Source organism: Tenebrio molitor, chromosome 6, assembly GCF_963966145.1.
Source record: "Tenebrio molitor chromosome 6, icTenMoli1.1, whole genome shotgun sequence".
NCBI classification, from domain to species: Eukaryota; Metazoa; Arthropoda; class Insecta; order Coleoptera; family Tenebrionidae; genus Tenebrio; species Tenebrio molitor.
The window spans coordinates 14,504,682-14,530,712 of record NC_091051.1 but is presented as its reverse complement, the minus strand read 5'-3'; the positions used below and the strand labels follow the sequence as shown (position 1 = coordinate 14,530,712).

At 35.4% G+C, this 26,031-nt stretch overlaps 3 protein-coding genes across 5 annotated transcripts in view; 2 read left to right on the top strand and 1 right to left on the bottom strand.

Moving 5' to 3' along the window:
* Positions 1 to 13,773, top strand: part of Atf3 (Activating transcription factor 3) — a 31,206-nt gene extending 17,433 nt beyond the window's left edge. For 2 of the 3 annotated variants that reach the window (XM_069050045.1, XM_069050046.1), the window contains 3 exons: positions 5,897 to 6,492; positions 10,184 to 10,225; positions 11,877 to 13,773. In XM_069050045.1, the coding sequence (XP_068906146.1) occupies positions 6,067 to 6,492; positions 10,184 to 10,225; positions 11,877 to 12,461 (1,053 nt within the window). In that variant the 5' untranslated portion in view covers positions 5,897 to 6,066 and the 3' untranslated portion in view covers positions 12,462 to 13,773. The remainder of the gene's footprint in view (positions 1 to 5,896; positions 6,493 to 10,183; positions 10,226 to 11,876) is intronic. The other variant, XM_069050047.1, reaches the window with a different exon arrangement.
* A 36-nt stretch (positions 13,774 to 13,809) lies between these two features.
* Positions 13,810 to 14,790, bottom strand: LOC138132523 (protein transport protein Sec61 subunit gamma). The gene is made up of 3 exons (XM_069050048.1): positions 14,632 to 14,790; positions 14,429 to 14,526; positions 13,810 to 14,059 (listed from the first exon to the last, which is right to left on the bottom strand). Exons 2-3 carry the CDS (start codon positions 14,520 to 14,522, stop codon positions 13,947 to 13,949), a joined length of 207 nt encoding a protein of 68 aa, XP_068906149.1. The 5' UTR covers positions 14,523 to 14,526; positions 14,632 to 14,790; the 3' UTR covers positions 13,810 to 13,946.
* A 6,797-nt stretch (positions 14,791 to 21,587) lies between these two features.
* On the top strand, positions 21,588 to 26,031 carry LOC138132971 (ecdysteroid-regulated 16 kDa protein-like). The gene is made up of 4 exons (XM_069050727.1): positions 21,588 to 21,746; positions 25,112 to 25,222; positions 25,555 to 25,730; positions 25,845 to 26,031. Exons 1-4 carry the CDS (start codon positions 21,683 to 21,685, stop codon positions 25,926 to 25,928), a joined length of 435 nt encoding a protein of 144 aa, XP_068906828.1. The 5' UTR covers positions 21,588 to 21,682; the 3' UTR covers positions 25,929 to 26,031.

Below are 26,031 nucleotides of genomic sequence, written 5' to 3'. Positions count from 1 at the left end.
GACGTTTTGAGTGATTTCTTGGGTAACGTCTGAAGGCAGCGTTCCCCTGCTAAGTAGCTTTCTACCAAAACAATCTTTCCATACGTAGGAGTGCCGGGGGCTCTCTTTTCAGCCGACTGGTGCGCGGATAGCCCCGTCCTTTTCGACAAATAACAATAAATAAAGACGCCCACAAGGTTTATGCAAATTTTATCTCCCAGCAGGATATCTTCTCCAGTTAATGACATTAGTAAATTTCGTACATTTTTCATTAACCCAGCCGTCTTGCGTCCGTCACCCTTTCAACACACCATTAACACAATTAATCCGGCGATCTTCGAACCGGATTTGTGAGAATTTTGAGGTTTTCGGCATCGGATTCCAGTATCTTGAAGAGATCGCCCAACAATGCCAATTATGTGGCGACTTATTAGAAAAACCTTGACCGCAAAAAGCCATAATAATTACAACTCTGGTATACGCGGCGTCTCTGTAAAAACAGGTGATAAATCAAAGGATAACCCTCATCTTCGCAATTGTTACGAGTTTACGACGCCCGTCAAGGCCCCGGACCTTTCATTTTGTCCGAATTCGTCGGACCGCGTGCGCGACAAAGCGGATTAAGATCGGGTCTTGGCGATGGACCCGTCCGAAAGAACCATTAGGAGCCAGCGATTGCACAAAATCTTTTATTTATGTTTTTGATGGGATCGAGCATTCTGATCGCAATTATTATTCAGTTTAACCGTTCCACGAGCGTTAGTGCAAATAAATAGCGACATTACACTAAAGAGACCAAGGGGGCCCAGTTTGGGCTTCCTCCAAGCGAGCTTTTACCCAGGTAGGTTGTGCATTTTTATGGCACAACTCTTTATGACATACGTGTTTGACGGAGTGATTCACAACATCAACAGACTTAATTGTATCATGTTTTACTACGGATTTAGACTTGGTAAATCTCCGACCATTGTAAACTTGTCTGGAGTGTTTTCCGATCCGTATTAAAAAAACACGACTATCTCAAGGTTATCGCCAGCGAATTGCTTTCTTTAATTCGGGAAAAAACCTAATCTTTTGCTGTATCGGAAAATATGGAGGCAATTTGTACATGTCAAGCGGACATGCGAAGGAAGTTCTGAATACGAAATGGCGGACTAATAAAAACTGTAAAATAATGGGTTTTACATGGGTTGGTGGGAAGCGAAATCCAATTTTATTTAAATTAAGCCGGAAATTTTAATTTAATTTGAGCGTTAATGGATGCATCGGTCCTGACTTTGTGCAGTTAACTCACTGGAACAGTCTTATCACGATTTTTTTATTTTGAATTTATTTTTCCGGTGGGTGTTCATCCAAAAAACAAGTCTATTAAAACAATCATTTCTAATTAAAATTAATGAAAAACAATTACAACAATACAACAAACGATCGTCTTCTCCTGCCATAATTTTGGAATCATCAAATTTCAAATGACAGGTTCTTAAACGTAAATGAAAGTTTAGATAATAATTAATTCATCAAAAAATCTTTGGAGGATTTTTTTATCTTCGAGATTGGTGCATGAGGGTTTTGCAAAAGTTCTTCCAAAATTATGTGTGTCTTAGTCTGTTGCTATTGTTAGAGAGAACGAAAGTTGCAAGTTGGAATTGTTACGTTTGGCAAAAGGTTCAAAGGTGCTTTTCTGCTGCACCAGCGAGAATAAGAGAAAGTTTTCTATTTTGTGTTCACACTCGTTTTTCTCTTTTTTTTTATTCCTCGCTAATTGAATTATCGCACAGACCAGCCTTGATTGTGACAAGTTTCTATTTGGACCTGTACATATTGACATATCGCTTGGCAGCGGTCCGAATCGCGTCCAGGAAGTGGTTTGAGCCCGCAGAATTTCGCGACAGGCAACAATGTCGGAATTTATTCGCCTAATTGTTAATCGCAGTTCAAATTTCTCTTGCCCCAAAGTAAATATTTGTCCGCCCATCTATCAAACTGCCAATCATGGCTAGTTTAAATTAGCCATTATTGCAATTATTCCAACTTGTTGCAAATTGGAGGTAGTCGCCGCCAGGAAGCAATTTTCCGTGCAGTTTTCACAAAAATCGGCACGTGTCTCACCGCTTTCCGCCAGGTGAAAACCCATTAAAATGGTAATTAAAAACGTTGGGCACGTTCCGAATCGGATGCAGAGCACGTCCAGGCGGTGCCTTTATAGGTTTGCACCGGTAATATAACTTGCAATGCAGAAAGTTTCGTAACAGCCGAACCCTTTTTCGGGTGATGCACTTTTCGAACGTCCTGGCGAGAAAATCAATCGAAAGTAGAAGTCCAGGTCGTGAGGCAAAAATAGAAAATTTTTGGTCCTATCGTGTTTGGCAGCAATAGTGACTGATCGATACAGATCTGAACCGTGCAGACTTCATTCGGTGAATAACGATTTTGGCTCCATGTCAATGATTTCCATTTTCCTCTTCTGTAGTTTCCAAATAATTACATGTGTATTTTGTAAAATTTTGCAACTAAAGTTACGAAGGATTTCCGAAACTAGACTAAATATAGACAAGATGTCAAAATACTAGTACTGGACCGCCCATCTCTTTCATAACCATCATTTAAAAAAAAATTGTCATCATTTTTAAATTACAATAAAAACTGTATTTTTTTAACAAATAAAAAATATGCACTAGTTTAATTAGAGTGGTTTTATGAAAAATAGTGTTGAAACGTCACCGTTAATTTACATCCTTTTTACATTACTAAAAGCCCCACTTATCATATATTTACGTAATATATCTAATACTGGATTATAATTTGTAATAAATCTTGAATGTAGAAACAAATACCTTTTGTCATAACACTTTTTTAATCTCCTTACACCGAATACAGTTTATTATTAAATTAAAGCTGACGCGCGTTTTGATACCAAAAGCTTCATCATCAACGATGTAAAAATGAGAGTCAGCTTTAGCTTAATAATAAAATGTATTTGGTGTAATGAAGATGAGAAAAGTTGTGAACACCAAGTGGTCCATTAAATTTCCATCTGTCATTTCTAGAAATTTTGAGCACCTTTTTGTTATATAGATTTTTTTTTAATCATCACATTTTAGCAGTATGGTCCAAAGCAATAACAAGAGTATCTAGTAATTTTGCCATAATAATCCTGTGGAGTTATTAAATAGTTTAGAGTAACTTCCTCAAGTCCTTGTCCATTTTTGTATTTGGACATTTAGAAACAGAAAAAAACTTTGACGATTGCTGTTGCTGTTTAATTTGAATTTGCTCCAAGGATTTCGGCAAGTAAAGTCGATCCATTTTTTGACGTTTCGAATGTTTTCTTGTAATTTATGCATTTCCTTGAGATTTCCAATTTTGCCTTTTGGATTTGTCCGAAAGAATTCCTGCGGCTCCGCGTCTGCTCCGGTTCACATTAATTCCAAGGATCTCGTTGGGAAAGTGTCGTAATCGGCGTCTGTTGCGCGAATGCACTTTTCAACCGGATCCTGAAGAGAAAATAATTTGAAAGTGGCAATTTTTTCAAATAAATCATGCGCGATTTGGCCCACCCTAGCCTGTGAGCGATTAATAAAAAGTCTCGCGTGGTGGCGGGAAGTAGGCCACCAGCAAAAATAGCCAATAAAATGTGCAAAAACAGTCGGAATTTTTATTGGCCATATTCATATTCTTCGAGAGGTGAGCAGGGCAATTCGAAAAAGTCGCGTGAATAAAATAGGTCAAGTGGTAAAAGGTCGCGCGAGGGGCTTGCCTCCGCGCAAAAATTACCGCTAAACGCAATTTATTGCCGCTCGTTGCATTAGCTTAGCATGAGCATGTATGGTTATTTTATTTCAGGATTTTACAAGTATTTACGATGCTCTATAAATTCGTTACGTACGTCGTAAATTATCGCGGGTTAATTTAGGCCCGCCGGCGGAGTCGACACGAAAGCTCGCCGAGGACTTGTCGCAATTTTTCCTCGAGTGATTGCGCCCAAGGACGATCAAAAATTCGAAAGCAACGGTAATTAATGGCGACGCTATTTTTAAGCAAAAGCCAGTTTTCTGATCATTTTACACAATGTTCGTAAATAATCGGCAAATGAATAAATTACACGCAGCCCATTAGTTATTAGCACGTTTACTTACTCAATCCTTGTTTATGTTTATTTTTATTTCAAAGATGTGTTAAATAATGACGGACGCTTATGGTGAGACGGTAAAAAATTAATGGATTGCCGCCTGATCGTGCTTGAGCAATGCTTGAGATCCTTCGCAGGATCACTTTGTTTCAAATTAATTAATTTGATCAAACAAATTCCTCTCATTCCATCAACACCGTTTTCCCACAGTTGACATTTCACTCGCGTCCTTGAGATACATCAGTTCGCACCGAAAATTTTGACAACTTCTCGAACCCTTCTCCAGATCCAATAATTAATCATGTTGACGTTTCGTTTGATAAGCTGAAACGTCACTCGGATAAGACAGATAATTACCGTTATCGCCTATCGAAGATTCGTTCAATAATATAATGAAGTCATGGATATATTTAATTCTGATATAAGTCGAAAAAAGTGTTGATCGGTTTTACCCTTCTGATACGATCTGATTGTTTCTCAGTACGGTAGCCGTATCTAGATCTAGATTAAGGACCCCCCTGAGATTGTTTTTGGGAATTTTCAAGTTAACGATACAGTTTCTGGCTTATCAACGATATAGCCTCTTGTGAATAAAGCACAGATTTTGTTTATGACGATGGATCCCCCGCTGTTAAATAATGGTCGGCGTTACCACATCCAGCTCCAGAGGCCGGCCCCGGACTCGAACAATCTGAATGAACATGTTTTGGTCGTTTTTTATTTGTGACTGAATCATTTTACGTTTTGTTTATGTCCGGCTGTAATTTCGGCAGCAGATGCGCGTTTCTCGTTATTTATACTGCGTGTTAATAATAAAGTTAAAAATAATTTTCGATCCTGGCCAAAATTTCGAAAAGCGCCATCACCCCCGGGTTGGCTTTTCTCTCAAGTGTATCGAGTTTCGGTGTCGGATTTAACTGCGAACATTTGTGGGACCGGAGAGTGTTGTCCCGTTCAGAAATGGCACTCTTGCGCAACTGGGCCAAGTGACGATCCTGGCGGCACAAGTAAAAGCATGTAAATGCGCCATTATCCTTCGTGCCACCCAAGTACTAAATGGAATTAATTCCTAATTATTGCTTTATGCAAATTCGGCGGCGAATTTATGTAAATGGCGGCTCATAAACACAATGATTTAATGAATGAACACGATGGAGCGCGCGCGCATTTTCAAAAGTTGCGTTTTCGGGATTCGAACGTCATTTTTATGTAGATTTTTGGTTTGTTATTTACATTGCAAATGTTACGAAATGCGCTTTTTTTTTTATTGCTTTCAGTTCCATTGTGGTATCCGCGGCTATCCGACCGGATGTGGTAATTAACTTTAGTCGAATGGTATTCCTAACAATTTGGACTAAATTAATTCGTTTGCCAGACAGTTTATTAGGCCTCGTTTTAATTGCCGCATAAACATTTTACACCGTTCTAAAACCCGAAATGGGTCAGCTTTGAAGAAGATTTTTCTGGAGATTTGTAGTCGAACGTGTGGACAAAGCTTCCGCATTTACCTGTACGCGAAGTTCCGTTATCATCCTATTTAATTGATTTTATTGTAAATAATGCTGAATATTCATGAGCTACTTAAGCCGAAGGACGTCCATTTAAGTTGCACAACGTTCGTCTAAAATTTCCGAAACCGACTCTCGCAGATGAGCTTTAATTATTATTTGGTAATACGAGCTGACATTTAACGATTATTTGAGAAAAAATATTAAGATGGTCGGGCTAACCTTACGCGAAGAGATTCCATTTGAATTACATCTGACACGTGTGTATTGTTTGTTTCAGATTGCCTTCGCCGATTCCAGTGGATTCTTTGAACCATACGCGAGAAGTCGCCCAAAGATAACCGACCGGTGCTCGCAGACATTTTGCTAATTTATTAATTTTAAGGGTGCGAGTCGAGTGCTCGCGTTTGATTGTGATCTAGTTTGTAAAAGAAGAAAAACCGTGATATTATGCATAATTTAAACGTAAACCTGGCCTCAACGGCCGCCAGCGCTGTCAACATCAACATCTTGGTGGACAGCGCTTGTACCACACCGCGCACTCCAGAAATTCTCAATTCGCTGATAGCCATGACAAACCCGATGGATACATATTCGTACGGGAACAACATCACCAGAACATCCACGAAGCCTCCCACGAACATGTCGAGCGATTCCAACAGCTCCAGCAGTAGTCAGTTGGAATCGCCCACGACCAACCCGCCCAGCGTACAACAAACGTGCTCTCAACTGATCAAGGCTGGACTCAAACTATCGATCGAGCAGAAACGAAAGCTCCAAAGCGACGGAGAGGATCTCCTGGACCTCGACAAGTGCAAACGCATCAAGAAGAACGAATGCAGCGAGTCCGAAGAGGACAAAAACAAACAAGATGGGGTAAGGAAACGTTCATGCTTGAAATCCTCTGTCGAAACGAACGCAACAAAACCTTTTTTGTCTTTTCGCGGTCTTGACGTTACACAACTGGGTGAATCAATTACACTGTGCATACAGCGCTTTATTGTATCTTTCGATTGTAAATACTTGTTGTCGGAATTTGAGGGAGTAATAGCAATTGCGCATTTAAATAATAAACAATAAGACGAACAAAGTCTAGTAAGTAATGTTTTTCTGAAGGTGGTCGACCAGAAGCACTTCAGTCTAGGAGGTCTATTTGCATGAAGGCAGACAATGCTGCAACGCAATTGGTAGAGTTCTTTTTTACTACCGGTTTGAAGTCATTTTGTTCGAGGACATGCATTGTCTATTTTACAAATTTGCAAATAAAACTTGACCACTTCAGAAGATATTAAAATTCCCAAGGCTCAAACTCTACAAGAAAGAATTTATTACTCTCGTCACATTTTGACAGAAATACGAAAACAGCACCGGTTCTAATGTGGGAGCAACAAAAATTTCGTTGTTGCATTTCAATCCGCAGATTTGGGAGTTCTGGATTTTGCCATATTTTTCTTGATTACCTAAAAGTAAAAAATCACGTTAAAAGTCCTTCAGGAAATCATTAAAGTTGAAAAAACATTGTTTTCTATTTCGACTTTTAGTGACTTTTATTTTAATGGAATTAGGTTGGTATTGATGAAGCAATGTCATTTGCATTTCATTGAAAATTAAATTTCAAATTGTCTCCCAATGTTGTTACAATAATAATCTACCCCCTTAATAGTTTATTTTGATCCGAAACATGGATTCAGATTCAAATGACATCACATTTAACACTGACATTTACTATCAATACCAACCCCATATTCAATAATGACTAGAAACGATGCTATAAAATTGAACTTTGATTACAACATATTTTCAATGTCACAAAATGCTTATTGTGAAACCGAAATAGAAAATAGTAGTTTATTTAACGAGTTCGTGGGTAAATTGGGCTCTTTATGGCATGAGTGGGCCAGTTTACACACGAACGAGTTGAATACAAGGTTTCGTTTTGACAAGTTGTGACATTTATCAAAATCCGTTCATACAGGAGAAATTTCTCAAATTTTGACAGTGTCGAACAAAAAACATTGGGCCGTATCACGACATAAAGTTGCCGATAACTCGAGTCGTGATTAAAGTAAACATAAAACGATATAGATTTATGCACTTATAACCTGCCAGAAAGAGATGAATTCGTCACCAAGGTAATTAGAGTCATGATTAAATTTAATAAGGGTGTCGTGATACGCTCCATCGTAGTTATTTGTTGGTCATTAGCAGTGCAACATTTTTAAAATTTGATTTATTTTTGTCCAAATTTTTCAATGAAACAGAAAAATCTGCCTCAAAATCGTAAACCACACGTGTTCAGTCTATGACAAATCGGGAAAACGTGCAGCCTGCAAAACTACTGCATTTTTTGTTATCTTGATTGATAACAAAAAGAGATTTTTTTACAACTCCGTCTCAAAGGTCTTCATAGTTCCTTATTGTTCATATAAATTTTTAAATAAATTCTTCAATCGTTTCTTGAGACTCATATTTGAACACGTGTTCGGAAATATGTTTTATTGGAAAATCCCCCCCATGCCAATAATTCGCATTCCTTTAACCTTGTTTTCTTGTAAATGCCAAATTCTACGGTCAAATTTCTATGAAATATTTGAGTAATTTCGAATATTCCATCTTCAATTGCTTTTCAACAACAGTGGATCTCAGTTTTCGTGAATTTCAAGCGAAACATTACTTCATCTGTCGATGTTTTGAAATTAAGCATAACGACCGCGTTGAAAACGTCTTACTGTTGTAATTTTGAGACCAGTGCACGCTATGCAACTCCACAGTCTCAGTCCCATCGGATGCTCATAAAGTGTAAAGTCGTGGATAAATGTATTCAGAGTTTTCGAGGGGGCCACTGTTACAGATTATGAAATATTTTGGTTAGAAGCAATTAAGTCGTGCACAATAAAAGGAAGTCAAAATAAATCAGCGGGACACTAATTGCACACGACAAGGTTAGTTTGTTTAAGGATTTAATTCCTGTTTAAATAACCAGCGGAGCAAAATATTTTCATAAGCGGCAATTCAGTGGAAAACAAAATATAGTCAATTTACAGTGGGGCAGATCCAAAAGTTTCGCCGGCAGAGCGCGAAGGCGAATTAAAAGAATGTGGTAATGTTAAATGCTTCGCAATTAATTAGGAGTGTTAGTTTATCTTAATTGGCATTTCCATCGGGTAAAAAATACGTCTAACGAGTTGGTTTGTGGCCGTTTGAAAGTCTGCCGGTGTACGAATGATTAGTTAATTAGTTTAGTCCCTAATTACCCGTTTCGTGATTGGCCCATTGTGGGCAATTGAAGATGGCCGCGTCGGAATTTTTTAGTCATCTTAACAGTGTTTACGTTAAAAATTGCAACACAAATGCTAAATTTCCTTATCATTACGCAAACAGACCAATTCAGTGTGTCCCAGATTAGCAAAAGCGAGGAGTCGGAGAGTGCCCCCTTTATCGTATTGTTGAGTATTTTTCATCGACTTAAGGAGTCCGACCGTGCAATTATCGCATATATCGAATAGCGTCCCCGTCAATCCGGTAGAAAGTCCCATAAACTTGCATCTTAACGCACCTCAATTAGGTAGATCGGCGCTTTGCAGAAACACAAATTGAACATAAACGTGCAAGTTTATTATCGAGAGTGGAAACTGCAGTCGCGAAGGAAAAAGCGATTCGGGGGGCCCACGCGAGCGCTTATTTGCCCCGGTCGGTACCGTTATGGTGCCAACATTGATAAATACGATTGCGAATTTTCTGTATTTGATGTTTGGGGACGTGGGCAGGCCGCAATTATGCAAAACTGGTTTCTTTCATGAAATAAAACGTCTTTTTGGACGCCGGCCAATACAACCTGTGCACATAACCTTAGAAACGCGATCTGACTCGCGCTGCCAACTCCTATTAAAAATAAACAACAATACTTGTGTACTTTCGGCGGTAAAGAGTCGACCGACAATGCAGATTGTATTCATATTTCGGCCTGAATTTTCGACGGCATCAATCCGCATTGACAGCGCGTGGGATCCCCACGGAAAAACAAGCCGCACGAGCACTCACGCCAACTCCCATCGTCCCTCTTGATGCCCCCATTGTTGTCGAAAGGGATTCCCCGCGGGCGGGCGCATCCTGTTGTCGCGTTACACTACGATTTTGGCTTTATTTTTCTGCAGGATAGCCCTCCAAGGCCGAATATTTTAGCAGCTAATTTGAAATTCAATGTGTATCCTGAATGTTTAAAAAATCGCATTGTTTGTTGTGTATTTCAAGCACATTTTTTTACTTTTCGAGATTAGCAACAACCGTGGCATGGGTAAAATTATTGTTGAACATGTTTTTGATCTACCCGGCGCATTAAAGCGCTATTTATCGTGAATTTTTATTAATTCGACCTTGTCGATTACAAAAACTTGTTTCACTTTTATTGCAGTTCCACAGCAATTAAGCGAAATACCGCGGAATGCGTTTTTCAGGGAAAAACTATCCCCCCGATTGCATGTTTGTGTAGTTCGACGTTGGATCTTGCCCCCCCCAAGTGTCCAGTGTCGGTTCTAGCCAAGTCATAATTTGAATTTTTCAATTTCAGATGCTAAATTGGACGTGGTGCGAAAACGATGATTATTTAAAAGTAAGTTGAAACACATTTAATCGTCAACAAAAATAAGAAGTCAAGAAAATGCATGATCAGGCGACAATATCATTGCAGAATGGAGGTTTTCCTGGATGACATCGGTTGACATTTCAAAATTTGTGTCACAGAAACATAAAACTAAAAGCAAACCGTTGTTGGACAAGAACTCTCTTGCAAAAATCTCATTCTCATATTGACGCTAATTGCACACGTGAACTTTTTTCTTTATTAAAAAGAAAAGAAATTCTCGTTATTTATGTGTTGGCACCGGTTCAAATTGGTATTTACACTTACATAATGATAATTAAAAGTTGCATGCCCGAAAAATAAATTTGTTAAATAAAATTTATTAGCTGCAGCTCCAGAATAGAACGATTTGTCTTTTTCAGAATTTATAGCGGAAGATTAGTAAGCGGATGAGTGTTTGTTTTTAAAATGGAGCACGAAACACAACAACATGTAGATGTGGGCCAAAATAAAAATTTGCGATTTTGTAAACTGAATATGTCTTGAGACGAGGAAGTCGTGTCTGAGCTTAAATCGACGCCGCGCCGCCACGAAACACGAGCACTTTGATCTTTGATCTTAATTTTTTAATTCTCTTGTTTATTTATTCGAGTTTTTCTAACTGTTATTACATGAAAGATAATTTATTTGCTATAAAAATGGATTAATTTGCACAAAGAAAACATCAATGTAATGTAACGCGTCATAAAAAATCTCAATTAGTTTAAGTACAATTTAATTACAGATAATCAGGGGGCAGCGTAATGAAGGTTGATCGTGGGTATTCAGAGTTTACATAACTTTACCACAAGAGAATAAATAACAATACTGCCGACTCGAAAAATCCGGGCAATTTTGAGATAATATTAATTAACTGCGAAGAAATATTTATGGGGAATAGTTCTGTAATAACTTTCAGCAGCGATTTTAGGAATCCGTAATGAAAGTGCTGAAGTTGGAAATCTCACTCTTCACGGGTGTCAATTAAGCGCGGACAGTAATTACAAAAAAATATTTGATATGAGTGCTAATGGGACGCTGCAGGATCGCAAATTATCTCGAGTCGTCATAAAAAATAAAAATACATATTCAGTTATTCGAAGCGTGTAGAAATGAATTTTTTGAAGATAACCAAACCAGTTTTTTGTAGTTTTGTGTTGGGCAAAAAAAATGCAACAGAATTCCAATTTTAGTTGCTACGTGATGTGCCCTACTCCGCATCGGAGCGACCGAACGATTTCGAAGGAGATGTGAAGGATCGAAAAGTAAAAAAAAATACGTTGAAGAGTTGCGATTTGCCTTGGGACAAGTTAGAAAAAGTTGGCGCGTGTGGGGCAGGTGTCCACCAATATAACTAATTACGTGCCCGGTTTGGTATTATTTTGGCACCATAACGAGCGTAGTAACTGTTCCGTAGAGGATAAAAAAAAAGATGGTATCAATAAGAACTGGGTGATGTAGTGTGAACGTGTGGTGATAATATCGTCCGTTATTTATTACACCTCCGATCTTTTCTATCTCCGGTCGGTTGTCCCGGAGCTGAATCCATTCTCTTTGCATGATTTGAGTAGGCAGAGAAACATTTTGAATCCGTCACCGGTTCTGCGATCGTGCAGATTGTAATGGCCGTGTTTGTTTGCAGTTGACGCCTGAAGACGAGGAGCGGCGCCGTCGCCGCCGCGAACGCAACAAAATCGCGGCGACCAAGTGCCGGCTGAAGAAGCGCGAGAAGACGGCGAACCTCGTCAACGAATCTGAAACGCTAGAAACTCAAAACATCGAACTGAAGAAACAGTTCGAGGAGCTCCAGAACCAGAAGCGCACCTTGGTCGAGATGCTGACCCTCCACCGACCCCATTGCCAGCACAACATCACCCCGGCCACCCGCGACAGTTTGTACCGACTGCCGCCGGTGGGATCGGTGATCGACAACCATTCCTACAACCGACCCGCCTCCGTGGACCCCAGCTTTCGGCCGCAGAGCATGGAGGCCTACAGCCGTCCCGCCAGCGTGGGGGTCACCAACAACATCACCTACAGCCGCCCCAACGTCAACTTCAAGACCCCCAGCATCGTCATCCAGGAGGTGAACGAGTCGTACCAGCCTCAGCTCACCAACCTGGACAACCCCATCGCGAATTCTTACCATTACAACAGCCAGTGTCATAATTACTCCAATCAGAACTACAACACCACGTCTGGGATGGACAATGGATGCATGGCCTAGCCGTTTCCGATCGTTGTTTTACTGTACTTTTCAGATGTGAATATTTTTTATACTTATGCATAATATGATGAACGAATTCGTCGACAGTTATGTTGTGCACGCCCATCTGCACTGGCTCGGCGGGAGTGAGCGACGTGGCTCGACTTCGATGGTATTATTCTTAGACGTCCGTCCGCATTTTCATGTCCCATCAGATTAAAAACGGGAAATGAGGTTGGGTAATTTAAGTAAAATAACTTCCAGTTTTATAGCCAATTAGAATTTAAATTTGACGTCGAGTAATCGATGGGGGTGTCGAACATAACTGCGAATTCTCTTGTTATTGTTAAGTGTCACCTCATTTGTTACCAGATCTGAGAAAAGCTACCAATGTTAAGAGTTTATATTAATTGTTAAAAATATTTTAATGTTGGTTTACAATTTCTTAGCATTCCAGTGGATAGAAATAGTATTTCTTACTTCATATTATTTATGTTATTTTTGTATATTACTGCCAAATTTTTACCTATTTTTACTTTTAATATTATTGTGTGTTGAAAATATTTAATATTGTTTTTATTACATATTTTTCTATTTTACTTTAGGTATTTAGGCGTAAACTGTTTCTTGTACCTTTTACTTCCATTTACCTCTTTTTAATCGTAGAGATTCCGCAAAAGCAGCGCATCCCGATGCACTACACCCTTCATTTCTCGATACGTTGCCTTTGTGGAATTCACTCAAATAATCTTGATCACACATTTTAGTTACTTAGGCAATTTATTTGCATAAATTTGCTTTAAGAACTTTTTTTGCTTTAATCACACATTTAACAAAGCTTCAAACTATTGATTTTTTCGTATTTTTTTTAAACAGTGCCTTATTGTTACAACAGAAACAATAAAGCGGCATGTGTTTTTTTTTTAATCTAAAAGACAACTTTTTAAAGTGAAATTGTGATATTGATGTTGCATCATTTGTAAATTTAAGAACTAATTGTAACAATTTTAAAATGGAAAAAAATCAAAAGCAAACATGTGCCATCACGAGCTTTTTCTACCCACACTTCTACTTTTATATTTTAAATATGTATTTTTGAAAGTTTTACAGTCTTCGCAACTAGAGTACCGTTTTCCATCTTAGACATATCTACTATTACTACTTATGGCGGTTCAGTTGATATTAACGATTCTGAAATACTGGTGCAAACTTATTGAATTACCTATGCGTTACCTGTACTTTTAATAAAACGGGTAAATGTTTTTAATATATTTTTTGAAATTGTGCCTTATTCTGTGAATTGAAAACATAAATAAAACCATGATATTATTCAGTTTGTTTTTTACTCGCCGCCAGTGAAACCAACGTCAACTGTAACAATCCATTTATTCCAGTATGTATTACAAACAGATGAAGATGAAAATACAAAATTTTAGAAATGATAAGTTAAATCTATATAAAAATTTATTTTGACGTCTTATAGTTAGAGAATACAATAAATAGCGTTTATGAACCCACAATGATGTTATTGATGGGTATGTGGATAAGTTTGACAAAGAAACCTATGAAACCCATAATACAGAACCCGATAGCTGTGGCAATGGCAATCTTTTGAAACTCTGAAACAAAACAAAACTCGTCAGTCATAAAATTAATTGTTTTCTTTTCATAAGACTGACATCACACATTTATTTACACTCAATATACTATTACACAAAATTTGGGGCTGTTCCAATTGGTACATGTCCAGACCGTCAGAAAACAAACAAAAATAATTCAAGTTTTCTTAACCTGATGATCACAAGGTGTATTTTAGTCAGATAATACTTGCAATTGTGAATTTCACCTTCACATTTGCAGAAACATACGATCCAAACTGTACATTACACGTGTTTCGTTTGTTCAACAGTTTGTAGGTACCAAGAGTAAGAAATTACAAGTATAGGTGTGCAAAAAATGAAACAATTCAATTCGTAAGGTCAGCTTACCTCTTCTGTCGGGTTTTGTGCATCTTTTGACTAATCTTATGGAGTCTTTAGTGAACTGGCGGCCAGGTTCGATAAATTTAGTGATTTGATCCATTTTCCTGCAAAAATTAAACAAATGACTTGCACAGTTCACAACTTACGATAAATACGAGCAATTATTGTTCGAATTTAATTGAACAAAAGCGATATTGTGGAATACGTACCTTTATACTGTGAGGTTTCGAGTTTGAATAACTGTACACTTTCTAGTTTCTAGATGCGTGACTACAAATTTTTCATACGTCAACAATCGGGTTGACAGATCACAGGCCACGATGGCAGGAAAGTTGTGACGTGTCTAGATCTGTTCGTTTGTAACGAAAACATTTTCCATTAAGACATCGTTCTAATTATTGAGATTTGCATTAAATTATGCAAATTGTATCAAAAGACGCCTCTGCATATAAAACGAGTCGTGTTAATAAATAATATTAAGATTAACAATGTGACGATTGTAACAAACGAACAGGTTTTTAAAAGTCAACTTTGATATTTGAGGTTATGCATTTGTCCAGGCTCTTCTGTAGAATGGGTTGCCTAGTTTACATAATTTTCTCTTTAAATTTGATTTTAATTTAATTATGTAATAAGATTCTGCATGTTTAATCGTGAACAATACTTTACGCAAAATTAACACATATTTAAATTAAGTGATTTACGAACAGCCATTAAAAATCTAAATTATTCATTGTTACAAATCTCCATTTCCTACATGACGAATAATTGGATTGTTTTAAGTTCATTTTTATTTTCAGACGATGATTAAAGAGCAACTGATTTTGCAATATTGTTTTTTACAGAGAAGTGAAGTTTAAAGAGAGCCTAAAGTTATTACGCGAGAGAACAAAAAGGTAAATCACAAATTAATACCTACCTATTTAATAAAATTATTAAAATTCATATTTAAGAGTTGGAAAGTGAAATACAGACTGATTCACATAACTTTCCGACCCTAACGAAATTTAAATACAGCCAGCATTACGTTTTTCATTCATAACTTGATTAATTTTTAACTTTTGTATAGTTCGGACAGCCCTCACAAAAGTCTCAATTATAAAAATGGCAGTAATCAACAATATTTCTGTTTATTTAAGAAACTGACCCATCGTATGTATATCAGTATCATATCGCTCCTTTCGTCAAGTGATTGTCAATAATGTCAGGAGCGTCCAGATTTTATAGTAAATTTTATAGTAAATACTTTTCGTTAGGTCAGGTCAGGTTAGGTCAGGTCAGGTCAAAGTTATGTGAATCAGTCTGTATATTAAATTTGTTTACAAAAATAATTGGGTAAAGATATATAACTCAAGTTGCAAAAAACCACTTGTCATTTGCAACAGCATTTTTTTTATATTTTTTAAACCAAATAAAGGTACAAAGGGACCAGAAAACATAATTTGGATTGAATATTTTCCATATAAGTACAGTTTTAAAGTAATTTCAAAAGACTAATGCCATAAAAGTGCTGTTGCAAATGCAAAGTGGTTTTTTGCAACTTGAGTTAACTTTTAAACAGTAGGTATTTGAGTAAAATGTGAGTGTTTAACAACTGGAAAAAATCAGATTGAATAAAACAATCACAAGGCAAAAATAATAAAACGGAAATTATCTACTACGAGACAAAGAAAAATTAATTAATAGGTAATAGGTTGAGAAAACAATCATCTTGTTAAAAACAACAAAATAATGAGATTGTAAATTTATGTAATAAGGTTTTGAGTTCCATTACTGAGCAAAATGGTGGAAAATATAAAAGTTAAAACGTTTGTGAATGATATATGAGTACCTAAGTATCTTTATAACAAAATCACGCGATATATTTAGAAAGTTGTTTAAAGGATCTGAAAAAACTAATGTAACAAAAAATTGTTACACTAGAGAAGATAAATAAACGGGGGAAACACAATAAAAAATATATAATTGCTTTGACAATGTTTAACACAGTTAATTCAATGCTGTTACGCAATTGAAAAAAAATATTACAACAAACAGAGGAGATTGGTATCTATTAATGAAATATAAATCAGTTTTAAAATTTCAACAAAGAACATATATTTTGTGCCTTAAAAACTGTGAATTTTATACTTCAAACACAAATCAACAAATTGTCACAGTATTTAAAAGAAGATTGGTTAGAATGATGTCTGTATTAAATGATATAAACTTAAAAAATGTTTTTACGCCCTCGTTAATCAATGTGCAAATTAGTGAAAAAAAGTGTATGACTTTCATAACTATCTAGTTGTACAGCAAATAAGTGAAAAAAAGAGACTTACGTGTTGTACACACTATTTTTTTGCATATCGATGTAAGTTGAGAAATTTGGCCTAAAAGGATTTGTGAAAAATTACAAAAAAAAATAGATATGCTTTGACAATCATCTCCAAGGAGATGGAATAAAAGCAAAAGCAAAAAAAGCAAAAAAGTACTACCGAGCGATCATTTAAAAAATAAATCGAATTGCTTTGGAGCCTATGCTATAGCATGGGTTGCCATAGGTAACACGCCGACTCGATTTATTTTTTAATTGATCGCACCGTACTTTCACTACATTTTTCGTGCAAAAAAGTGCTAGTTTCACTACGATTTTGCGTGTAAAAAGGTGCTACTTTCATTGCGATATGCAAAAACGGTATTTTTAGTTACCTATTGCGTTGCTGCCGTTTTCATTTTCACTTTCTGAGAGTTTTTTCTTTAACTGTAAGCTGCAGAACAATTTTTGGTACAAAATCGGGGTCTATGTTACGATATGCTATGCTACTAAAACGCCTGTCCGTCCTTTTTGACACACCCAATATATTTTTCTTATAAATTTCTTATATGTATATTATAATAAATATAATATCATAAAATGTCAGTTTTCTAGAAGTAAACACAACGTGATGCCTGCTCAGATATACGAGTATCATACACAATACTTCAATTGCCAACAGATAGAGATTTTGGGTTAATAAAAAAACTTGTTTGCGAGTTTATATTCTAAAACAATATTACAAATTATCAGAAAAATTTTTACAAGAGTACTACAAGACAACAGACGTTGACTGTGTCTGTTGTGAGTGATTTATTGATCAACTGCCTTAAAAATGAAATGGTCTCTACTTATACTAGTCAAGGATGATTATCTACAGTACAAGAATGCGCGTGAATGTTCAAATTCTGTGTTTAAAAAACAAGTAATTATTGACAATTAATGAGGAACAAAGAATTTGGAGTCATTTGCCGTTATTTAATCTAAATGAATATCAGAAAAATGAAGGCTAACATGCTTTTACCATGTGATAAGTAAATGAAATGAAATATTTGATTATACAGTGTGGAAACTACTTATGGAATAAATTCAGTAATGTCGAAACTAATGACATTTGTAAAAAACGCTGAAACCGGTCAATTTTGATTTCTGATAGTGCTTATTTTAAGTTGCTTCACTTGTTCATGACATCATCCATTTTTGAGTTATGATGTCATCACCAAATTTTTTAAATGGGAACCCCCACTTTTTTCTTCTGTTTCTGATAGACCTTCCTACTACCTAAACGATGAATGAGAAAAATTGGTACCTTACATAACAATTTTTTTGAGAAAATGACAAATTTTACTTCAAAAATTTGATGTAGGTAAATTTTGATGTAAAAATTTTAACTGACTTCAAACAAAAACAAACAAACATCTAAGCTTAACAATAAAATGTAACCCAAATGTTGAAATTGCCTCCCGCCAACTATTTGGCACTCACCGACACTTTGTACACTGCGCTCAATAATGTTAGGGCTGATTTGTTCCATTTCAGCGAAAATTCTCTGCCGTAAATCTTCTAAATTGTTTGGTCTATTCAAATAAATCTTCTATTTTAAATAAACCCATATGAAAGAATTTTTAAATTGAAAATTAAATGAAATTTTTGAAGTAAAATTTGTCATTTTCTCAAAAAAATTGATATGTAAGGTACCAATTTTTTTCATTCATCGTTTAGCTAGTATGAAGGTCTATCAGAAAGAGAAGAAAAAAGTAGGGGTTGTCATTTAAAAAAAATGAGAGTGACGTCATAGCTTAAAAATGGATAACATCATGAACAAGTGAAGCTACTTAAAATAAGCATTATGAGAAATAAAATTTCACCTGTTTCAACGTTTTCGACAAATGTCATTTGAAATTACTGAATTTATTCCATAAGTAGTTTCCACACTGTATAAAATATGTGTCAATATTGGTATCATAACAAAAACCATACATCGACTCCTGTGGGAAAAATCTTAAGATAAAAAACAAACTTTTTTACTTTCTAAATACCTGTAATTAATTTCAACAGGAATCTTAAAAGTCAAGTGTTGTAAAAGTACGTCCATTCATCATTAAGGAATATGTTTTGCATGGATTTTCCTTGGAAAAACCGTCTGTAGTTTGTCCTAATCTACCAGCAAAGCTTCTTTACACAGGAAAAATTCACATTGATAGAAAATTGTCAATCTAAAAAGATTGTGTCAGAAGTTCAAGGTTTTTTATTATACCAGAAGGGGACTATTATTAATTGGGGTTTTCAATCATTGGCGAAAGAAAGTTTTTTTAGGAAAACCTACAACGTGAGAAGCAAAACAAAAATTCACCGCCAATTTTGTCTGTTTTTCTTGTATAAATTTTGATATCATCATAATCTTTTGAGTTATTGTTAGAAATCGAAAAGTAAAAACTCAAATAAAGTCGAATTCAAACGTTTTTTGTTCTCCTCTAAAATTTACTTTTCTGAAGATGTGACCTTTTCAGTTACATTAAACGATAACTTAAATTGTTGATTTCTACTAATATACACATTTACAGTATTCGTTCTTCAGTCGCATATTCTGTTCAAGTCTGCGTTGACCTCTTCATTTGAGTATTATTATGTACAAAGTTTCCGAACGAAGTGTAGAGGCGAAAACTGACTCTTGAAGAATGTCTATGTTGTTGTAAATGATTAAGCATAATTTTATAATCTATACAATGATTTCCCCTTAATCGGTTATTTGTACAAACAAATGTTTGTATTGTTTGACTTCCATAATTCTCCATTTTACACAATAGCTTAGAGTGGAATTAATAACTTTGACAATAGGAGAATTTCAATAATTATTTCTGCATAGAAACGGCTCACATAAATTTAAAACCACAGATGAGTGCATTATAAAATTAGAAACGAATCAGAGATAAAAATTCCCAGAAGCGTACATTAAGGTGGGTACCGAGTAACACATGTTGTGCGCACAAGAATTTTTCATTAGTTCAGTCTCTGTGTAGATGTGTAGATTTCAATTTTATGTGCGCATGTAAATATCAAGTGTACGCACCTTTAAAGAAAATTGTATGTCGCATTACGCCCACTTTCATGATTCATTTTGACGAAAATATAATAATCGAGTCAGGATATTCAAAAAAGCATTGGAGTTCGGGATTTTGTTCCAGATAGCTGGCTTTTGGTGGTACATCTTTTCTCTCTTAACACATAGTGATAAAATAATTTGTCAGTACTCATCAATCTGTCGTACGGAAAACGTTTTCCAACACCTAAGAAGTGTCAAAAGTGTCAAAAATTAAAATATATATTTTTTAAATCCGCTTAATTGGTGCAAATGAAATCTTGAGTGCATCACAAATTTCGTTAGGTTCGTGAATCTTGTATAGAATCTTTTTTTAAAGGATTTGGAGAAATAAGATTCTCTACATAAGGTACGAACAGCATAATGGCATATGTCACAAATTAGTAGATTAAACGTAAGAAATGGTTAAGGTTTGTTGTTTTTTATTCGATTTGTGACGAGCTGAGGCGTTGTTGCGCGCAACGCAAACACTCTATTCATATTTTTTTCACGAATCTAAAAGATTTTACTACTTAAAAATTATGTATTCAAGAATCCGTCCAAATTTTGGCAAATTTTATGATTCATGCCTAATACGTTACTCGTTACTTAAGGTCCTCAATATTCTTAGACAAATCACACCGGAAATGTTACAAAACGTAAGGGATGCAGGTTACCATCGATTTGCAATTTGCCAACAAACAAACGGTGGCCATTTTGAACATTTTTTGCATTAAATAATGTTAAACTTATAAAATTGGTTTTTATTTTTAGCACGTAGGCTTTGAAAATATCTAGGAAACAAATAGTGCGTTGTATTCCTTGTGAACTGGTCTTTCAAACGAGGTGTCACTTGACATACCCTTCCATTTGAAAAAAAAAGCTGGGGGTGGTTGCGCACTTTCGGGAGCAGATATGCAAAAACCATATGCGTCAAAATGTGGGCAGGGAAAAATAAAAATCCACCTGTTTCGGTATTTTTTACAAAAATTGCCTATTTCCAAGTTATGAATTTTATTACAGTTAAAGTTTCCACCCTGTATATGGACAATTCAATGGTCTGATTTACATAGATTAAATTTTAAGTGTCCCAGTTTTATTTGTCTATATCTACCTAGTAGATACGAGTAGTTTACTTTCTTGGATTTTGACGCTTAAATTTTCGTAAGTTGACTGGTTTATAGCGCAGCTCATTGCCATGTTCTCCATTATTATTGAACCTAATTATATTAACTTAAGTAATTTATTGAGATGAGTCATCTTAACTATGTTATAGAAAATACAAAAATTGACAAAGCCTTTTTTCTACTGAGACTCTCGAACAATAAAAATAACTAACTGATCCTGTGTTCAAAATGTTTTTGTTCCATTTCTTGATTAAGAATCTTAGCAAATTGCAAACTGAAACGATACGTCAATCGTTCCTTGCAATGTATAAATTTGAAGAAACGTTCTAATCTGAATGAACGGAGATTCTTCGAGGAACTTAATCAAGAATGACCTCTCTTTGTGTGATGTCCTGATATCTGATACATATTTACTTATTACGTAGTTATTTTTTGTTGCAAGATATCAAACGAGGAAATGTTTTTTGCCTCATCTTCCCTTCCAAAAATAAAACCGTCGTCCATTTTCTGTTGTCCGCGACGATAAAACAGGAACGACCATAATTTAATAAAGTATAATTTACTTGGAATGTTTTTTCCGGTCGACCAATTTTTATATTAAATCCACAGAGAAGTATACGCAGATGCTGTATTTCTGCGGTCAAACTTTATTTGAATTAGATAATGACATTGTATATCCGTACCGTCACTCGTACAGAATTGTCAGTCCACATGTTCATTCCGTAGTGAATAGATCGCCAAGAGACAATTTTTCAATAATGTTGTGTAAAGTTCTTGCTTTGTTGCTTTTTGCAGCTTGCGTTTGTGCGTACGAAGACTGTGGTAAGCTGAGTCATTTTTTTTTTTTTAATTAGAGAATCCTTGATCCTTGATGTCTTCAGCAATTTGTCAATTCTTATGTACAAATGTGCGCAAACTTTTTACACCACAGAAAAAAAAAAACATCACAGCGAAAACGGAAACACCTTTTTTTTATCTATTCCTTACTTTTTCATGAAGAAACAATTGTAATTATAATATTATTAATTATAATCACGTGGTAATAATTTGTACTTATGGCGCTATCACATTTTTGTGATAAACGTAAATAAAGACAAAAATAGTCAGAGTCAAAGTTCAGCACAGTACATTCGGTGCGTTTTTAGTTCATTATATGTAAATAATAATTTTAATTTGTACTTATACAGTGAATGCGTCTTGAGAGCTTGTTCGCAATTTAATTTTTGCACCAAGTAGTTGATTTGTTTAAATTTTAAAAAATCTTGAGTGGATGGAAACGTTTTCTAGTGGGAAACCTTTTAATGGTATTAAGTTATATAATTTAATTATGGGAATAACGCAGTGAAACCAAGGTTGCATGATACTGCAAGAATTTTATCGAGTGCACTATACCAGCCAAGAATCAATATTTAAAATTAATAAATGATCTCATGTCAACAAACATAATCATAAAGCTTCGAAAATAACAGCAACTTGGATTTTGTTTGGGGTTCAAATTCAAAACATAACATATTATTGTCTTTATTATCGTGATAGAGGAAAGTGAAACAAGACTGATAATTTTCCCGATAAATGCTGCTCTGTGTATGTTTCATACACAGTGTTATTATAACACGTGCCAGTTTAGTAATTTCAGTATTTTTCAAACAAACAGATAGGTTGTTGCTTGATAAGATTTTCTTGGAAACATTGATGATCATCCTAAGTTTCTCAAGTCAAACTTAATTAACTTGTCTTAGGGATTTCTTGTACGTCGAGTTGATATCAATGCATTTAGCATTTAAACATTTTAGTAAAAAAGGACGTTTTTGTCTAATTTCACTATTGATCTTTTACTGCGAATCCTTTTATACAGGGTGTTTTTGAAATGCGTGCACAAATTTTAACCACGGGCTACTGGCTTCATGTAGAACTAGGAAAAATTATATAAAAAATTCCTTCAAAAAATAAAATGACATTTATTTTTTGAGCTACAGTTTTTTTTTATTGCTTTTAGTTTCTAGGTAGGTAAAATTTCGGCACATTTTAAAAATACACCTGTATATCATATTTTATATGTATGTATGTATATTTGGTACCTATACAGGTTTACAAAGTAATCCGATTTTTATACATTTCCACTAACTTAATATAATATATAATAACTAAAAACTAATCTAACTAAATAAATAAAACAGTGATTCAAAATCAATAACCAATTAACAAATTAACAATTATCCCTCCCCACATATTGTCCTTCTTATCCACTCAACATTCGTCATCCATTCGATCCCTCTTCCATCCTCATTCAACATTTCTTCTCTACTCTCATCTCTCTCTCTCTCTCTCAATTCTACGCATTCAGTCAACAAATGCTCTATCGTCTCCTTTTTTTCTCCACACATCCTGCACACTCTAATCCTATCCTCATTCCAATATTTATTCTATCTCTCCTCATTTCCACACCTAAATTTTGCTACTATCACTCTCTCCTTTCTACTCTCTCTGCCTAGGTACTTTGGTAATTCTTCCGTTATAGCATATTTTATAAAACGTACACCAATGCGGTTTCCTTGTTTTAAAGCATATTTCCTATAGGTTACTTCGCATTGGCGTACATTTTATAAAACATGATATACAGGGTGTATTTTTAAAATGTGCCGAAATTTTACCTACGAGGTTGTAGGACAACGTAGAAAACTAAAAGCAATTTTAAAAAATTGTAGCTCAAAAAATAAATGTCATTTTATTTTTTGACATAGAATTTTTTAAATATTTTTTCCGAGTTCTACATGAAGCCAGTAGCTCGTGATTAAAATTTGTGCACGCATTTCAAAAACACCCTGTACTGTTTATGAGATCATTGCAAAAATCTTTGGAAAATAGTTTTTCCTTTTTTTGTGATCGATGTTTACAGTAATTGGCCTATTAATCTATGTTTGTCTTATTTAAAGAAAAAAAAAACATGATTTGGATTTTTTTTTTTGTGATTTTTGGGCTTGCAGTAAATCAATAGTTCTATACTCCATTTCTGAGTTCGATGCCGGTTAAACCGGATTGTCATAAATCCAATAATAATGATCTCTTAACACACGCACATGCAAATTTCTTTTGTCGGGAAGATACTTGTGCTCCATCCTTGCTCTGAAAGCTGTGTGCGGCCGTAAGAGTAAGAAAACATGATGTTTGGAAGATGCCAGGTAAGGGATAGTACTTTAGGGCAGGAAATCCAAAAAGTTTAATTGTAACATTTTAATACCAGTAGAATGGTCTAGGTTGCTTATAATTAATTATTCATGAAATGTTTTGGGGGCACTGGAATCTGTCAGCGCTTCGGTTATTTTATGGCTTAGCGGCATCGGGTTCAGAAACAGAGTACATATAGTCTAAAATGATAATGCGAGATATAAAAATTCTTACGAAGATTATAAAAAACAAAACATAAGTAGGTAACATTTTTGTAACCAGTACATATGTATATCTAGTATCTAGTCATAATATTAAAAAATATATACAGGTGTCCCAGAACTGCCTCCCCACAGAAGAAAGGGAGTATTTGGGTAAATGTGATAATCTGAATTTTAAAGAAAAAAAGTGTTATCTCAAACGATAATTGAGAAAAGACATCTCTTTTACTGTTTTCTATGGAGAGGCAATTCTAGAACAGGCTGTATGGTTTGGTCATTTTTGCGGTTATTGTGTCAATGATCGATTGCACTAATGAACTAATTATGAAATGATTTATTGACATTGTTTCATTATGTATTGTTGTACATTATTTTTAATATACAATGAAAGGAATCTCTCACATAAACAAGGCCAGTCACGATTATTTTAAGTTAGTATTGAAAGTAATACGTTTAACGCTATTAATTATTTATTTTTTGTACACAATAGTTGTCAACAAAACCATATCTTCCAGATCTGTGGAAGTCATACGATCGATCATTCAATACTCACGATCAGGAATTCCTTTCTGATTGTACATTTTTAATCGAGGCCATGTTGTATAAGGACATTGTAACCGAAGGAAATTAACATCTTAAACATATTATTGAAATCTACTCACTATTTGCTAAAACAATAGAAACGTACAGTTGCGGATGAAGGTAAAAAGAGTCGTTTCCCTTAATTTCGTATTAATTATCCAACGCTTGTCCGCACCGTGAGTCGTTAACGTAATTAGCACACATTCTTATCTCTTTCAGGTTCAAAGGACGGATCAATTGTATCAGTTACGATATCAAATTGTAGCAACGATAAGAAATGTATACTGAAGAGGAACACGAACGCTAGCATCGAAATCGGCTTTACAACAAGTAAGTCTTGTTAACAAAACGATCACAATTTTGCATTGTCTCCAATTAACCACCGACACAAAATGAATTTTAATTTTTATACAATTTTGACCTCCCGCATGTGGAGGTGATTTTGTAATGGAAGCGGAAGCGTAAATCGCACGAATCGATGCACTCAATTCGCGAAACAATTCATTGTAAATCACCAGTTTACGTAATTTTTTGACGATCGTCACGGTCAACGAATAATTTAATCTGTGAACTAATGTGTCCTTTTAGTTGGCAACTAAGCGTAAAGTTATCTCGTTTGATTTGGACACAACAAACAACATATCAGTTGAAATCACTTTCAGATGACGACTCGGACGTGCTGACCGCCGTCGTGCACGGAGTGGTCCTTGGAGTGCCTTTTCCGTTCAACTTACCCAATCCTGACGGGTGCAAGGATTCCGGCGTGAGTTGTCCGATCAGCGCCGGTCAGACTTACAACTACAAGACCTCGTTGCCCGTCCTGGCGAGTTATCCGAGGGTGAGTCGACGAAAGGAAAACATTCAGTGAATAATTTTCATTATCCTTCAATTGAATCTACCGTCAGCGTCATTCAGTTTTTATTGCATAATTAATTTTATTCGTTTTTTGTAGGTCACAGTTGATGTCAAGTGGGAGCTGCAGGATAAGGATGGCAACGACGTCGTCTGCGTCCTCATCCCCTCGCAGATTAAATAATTCCTTTTTAATTTAGTTGCTGTGTTTTTATTTTTTTATATACCATGAATTCTGTTAATTTGATTACTCGAAAAGAAAGATAAGTAAATGTGGATAATAGAAA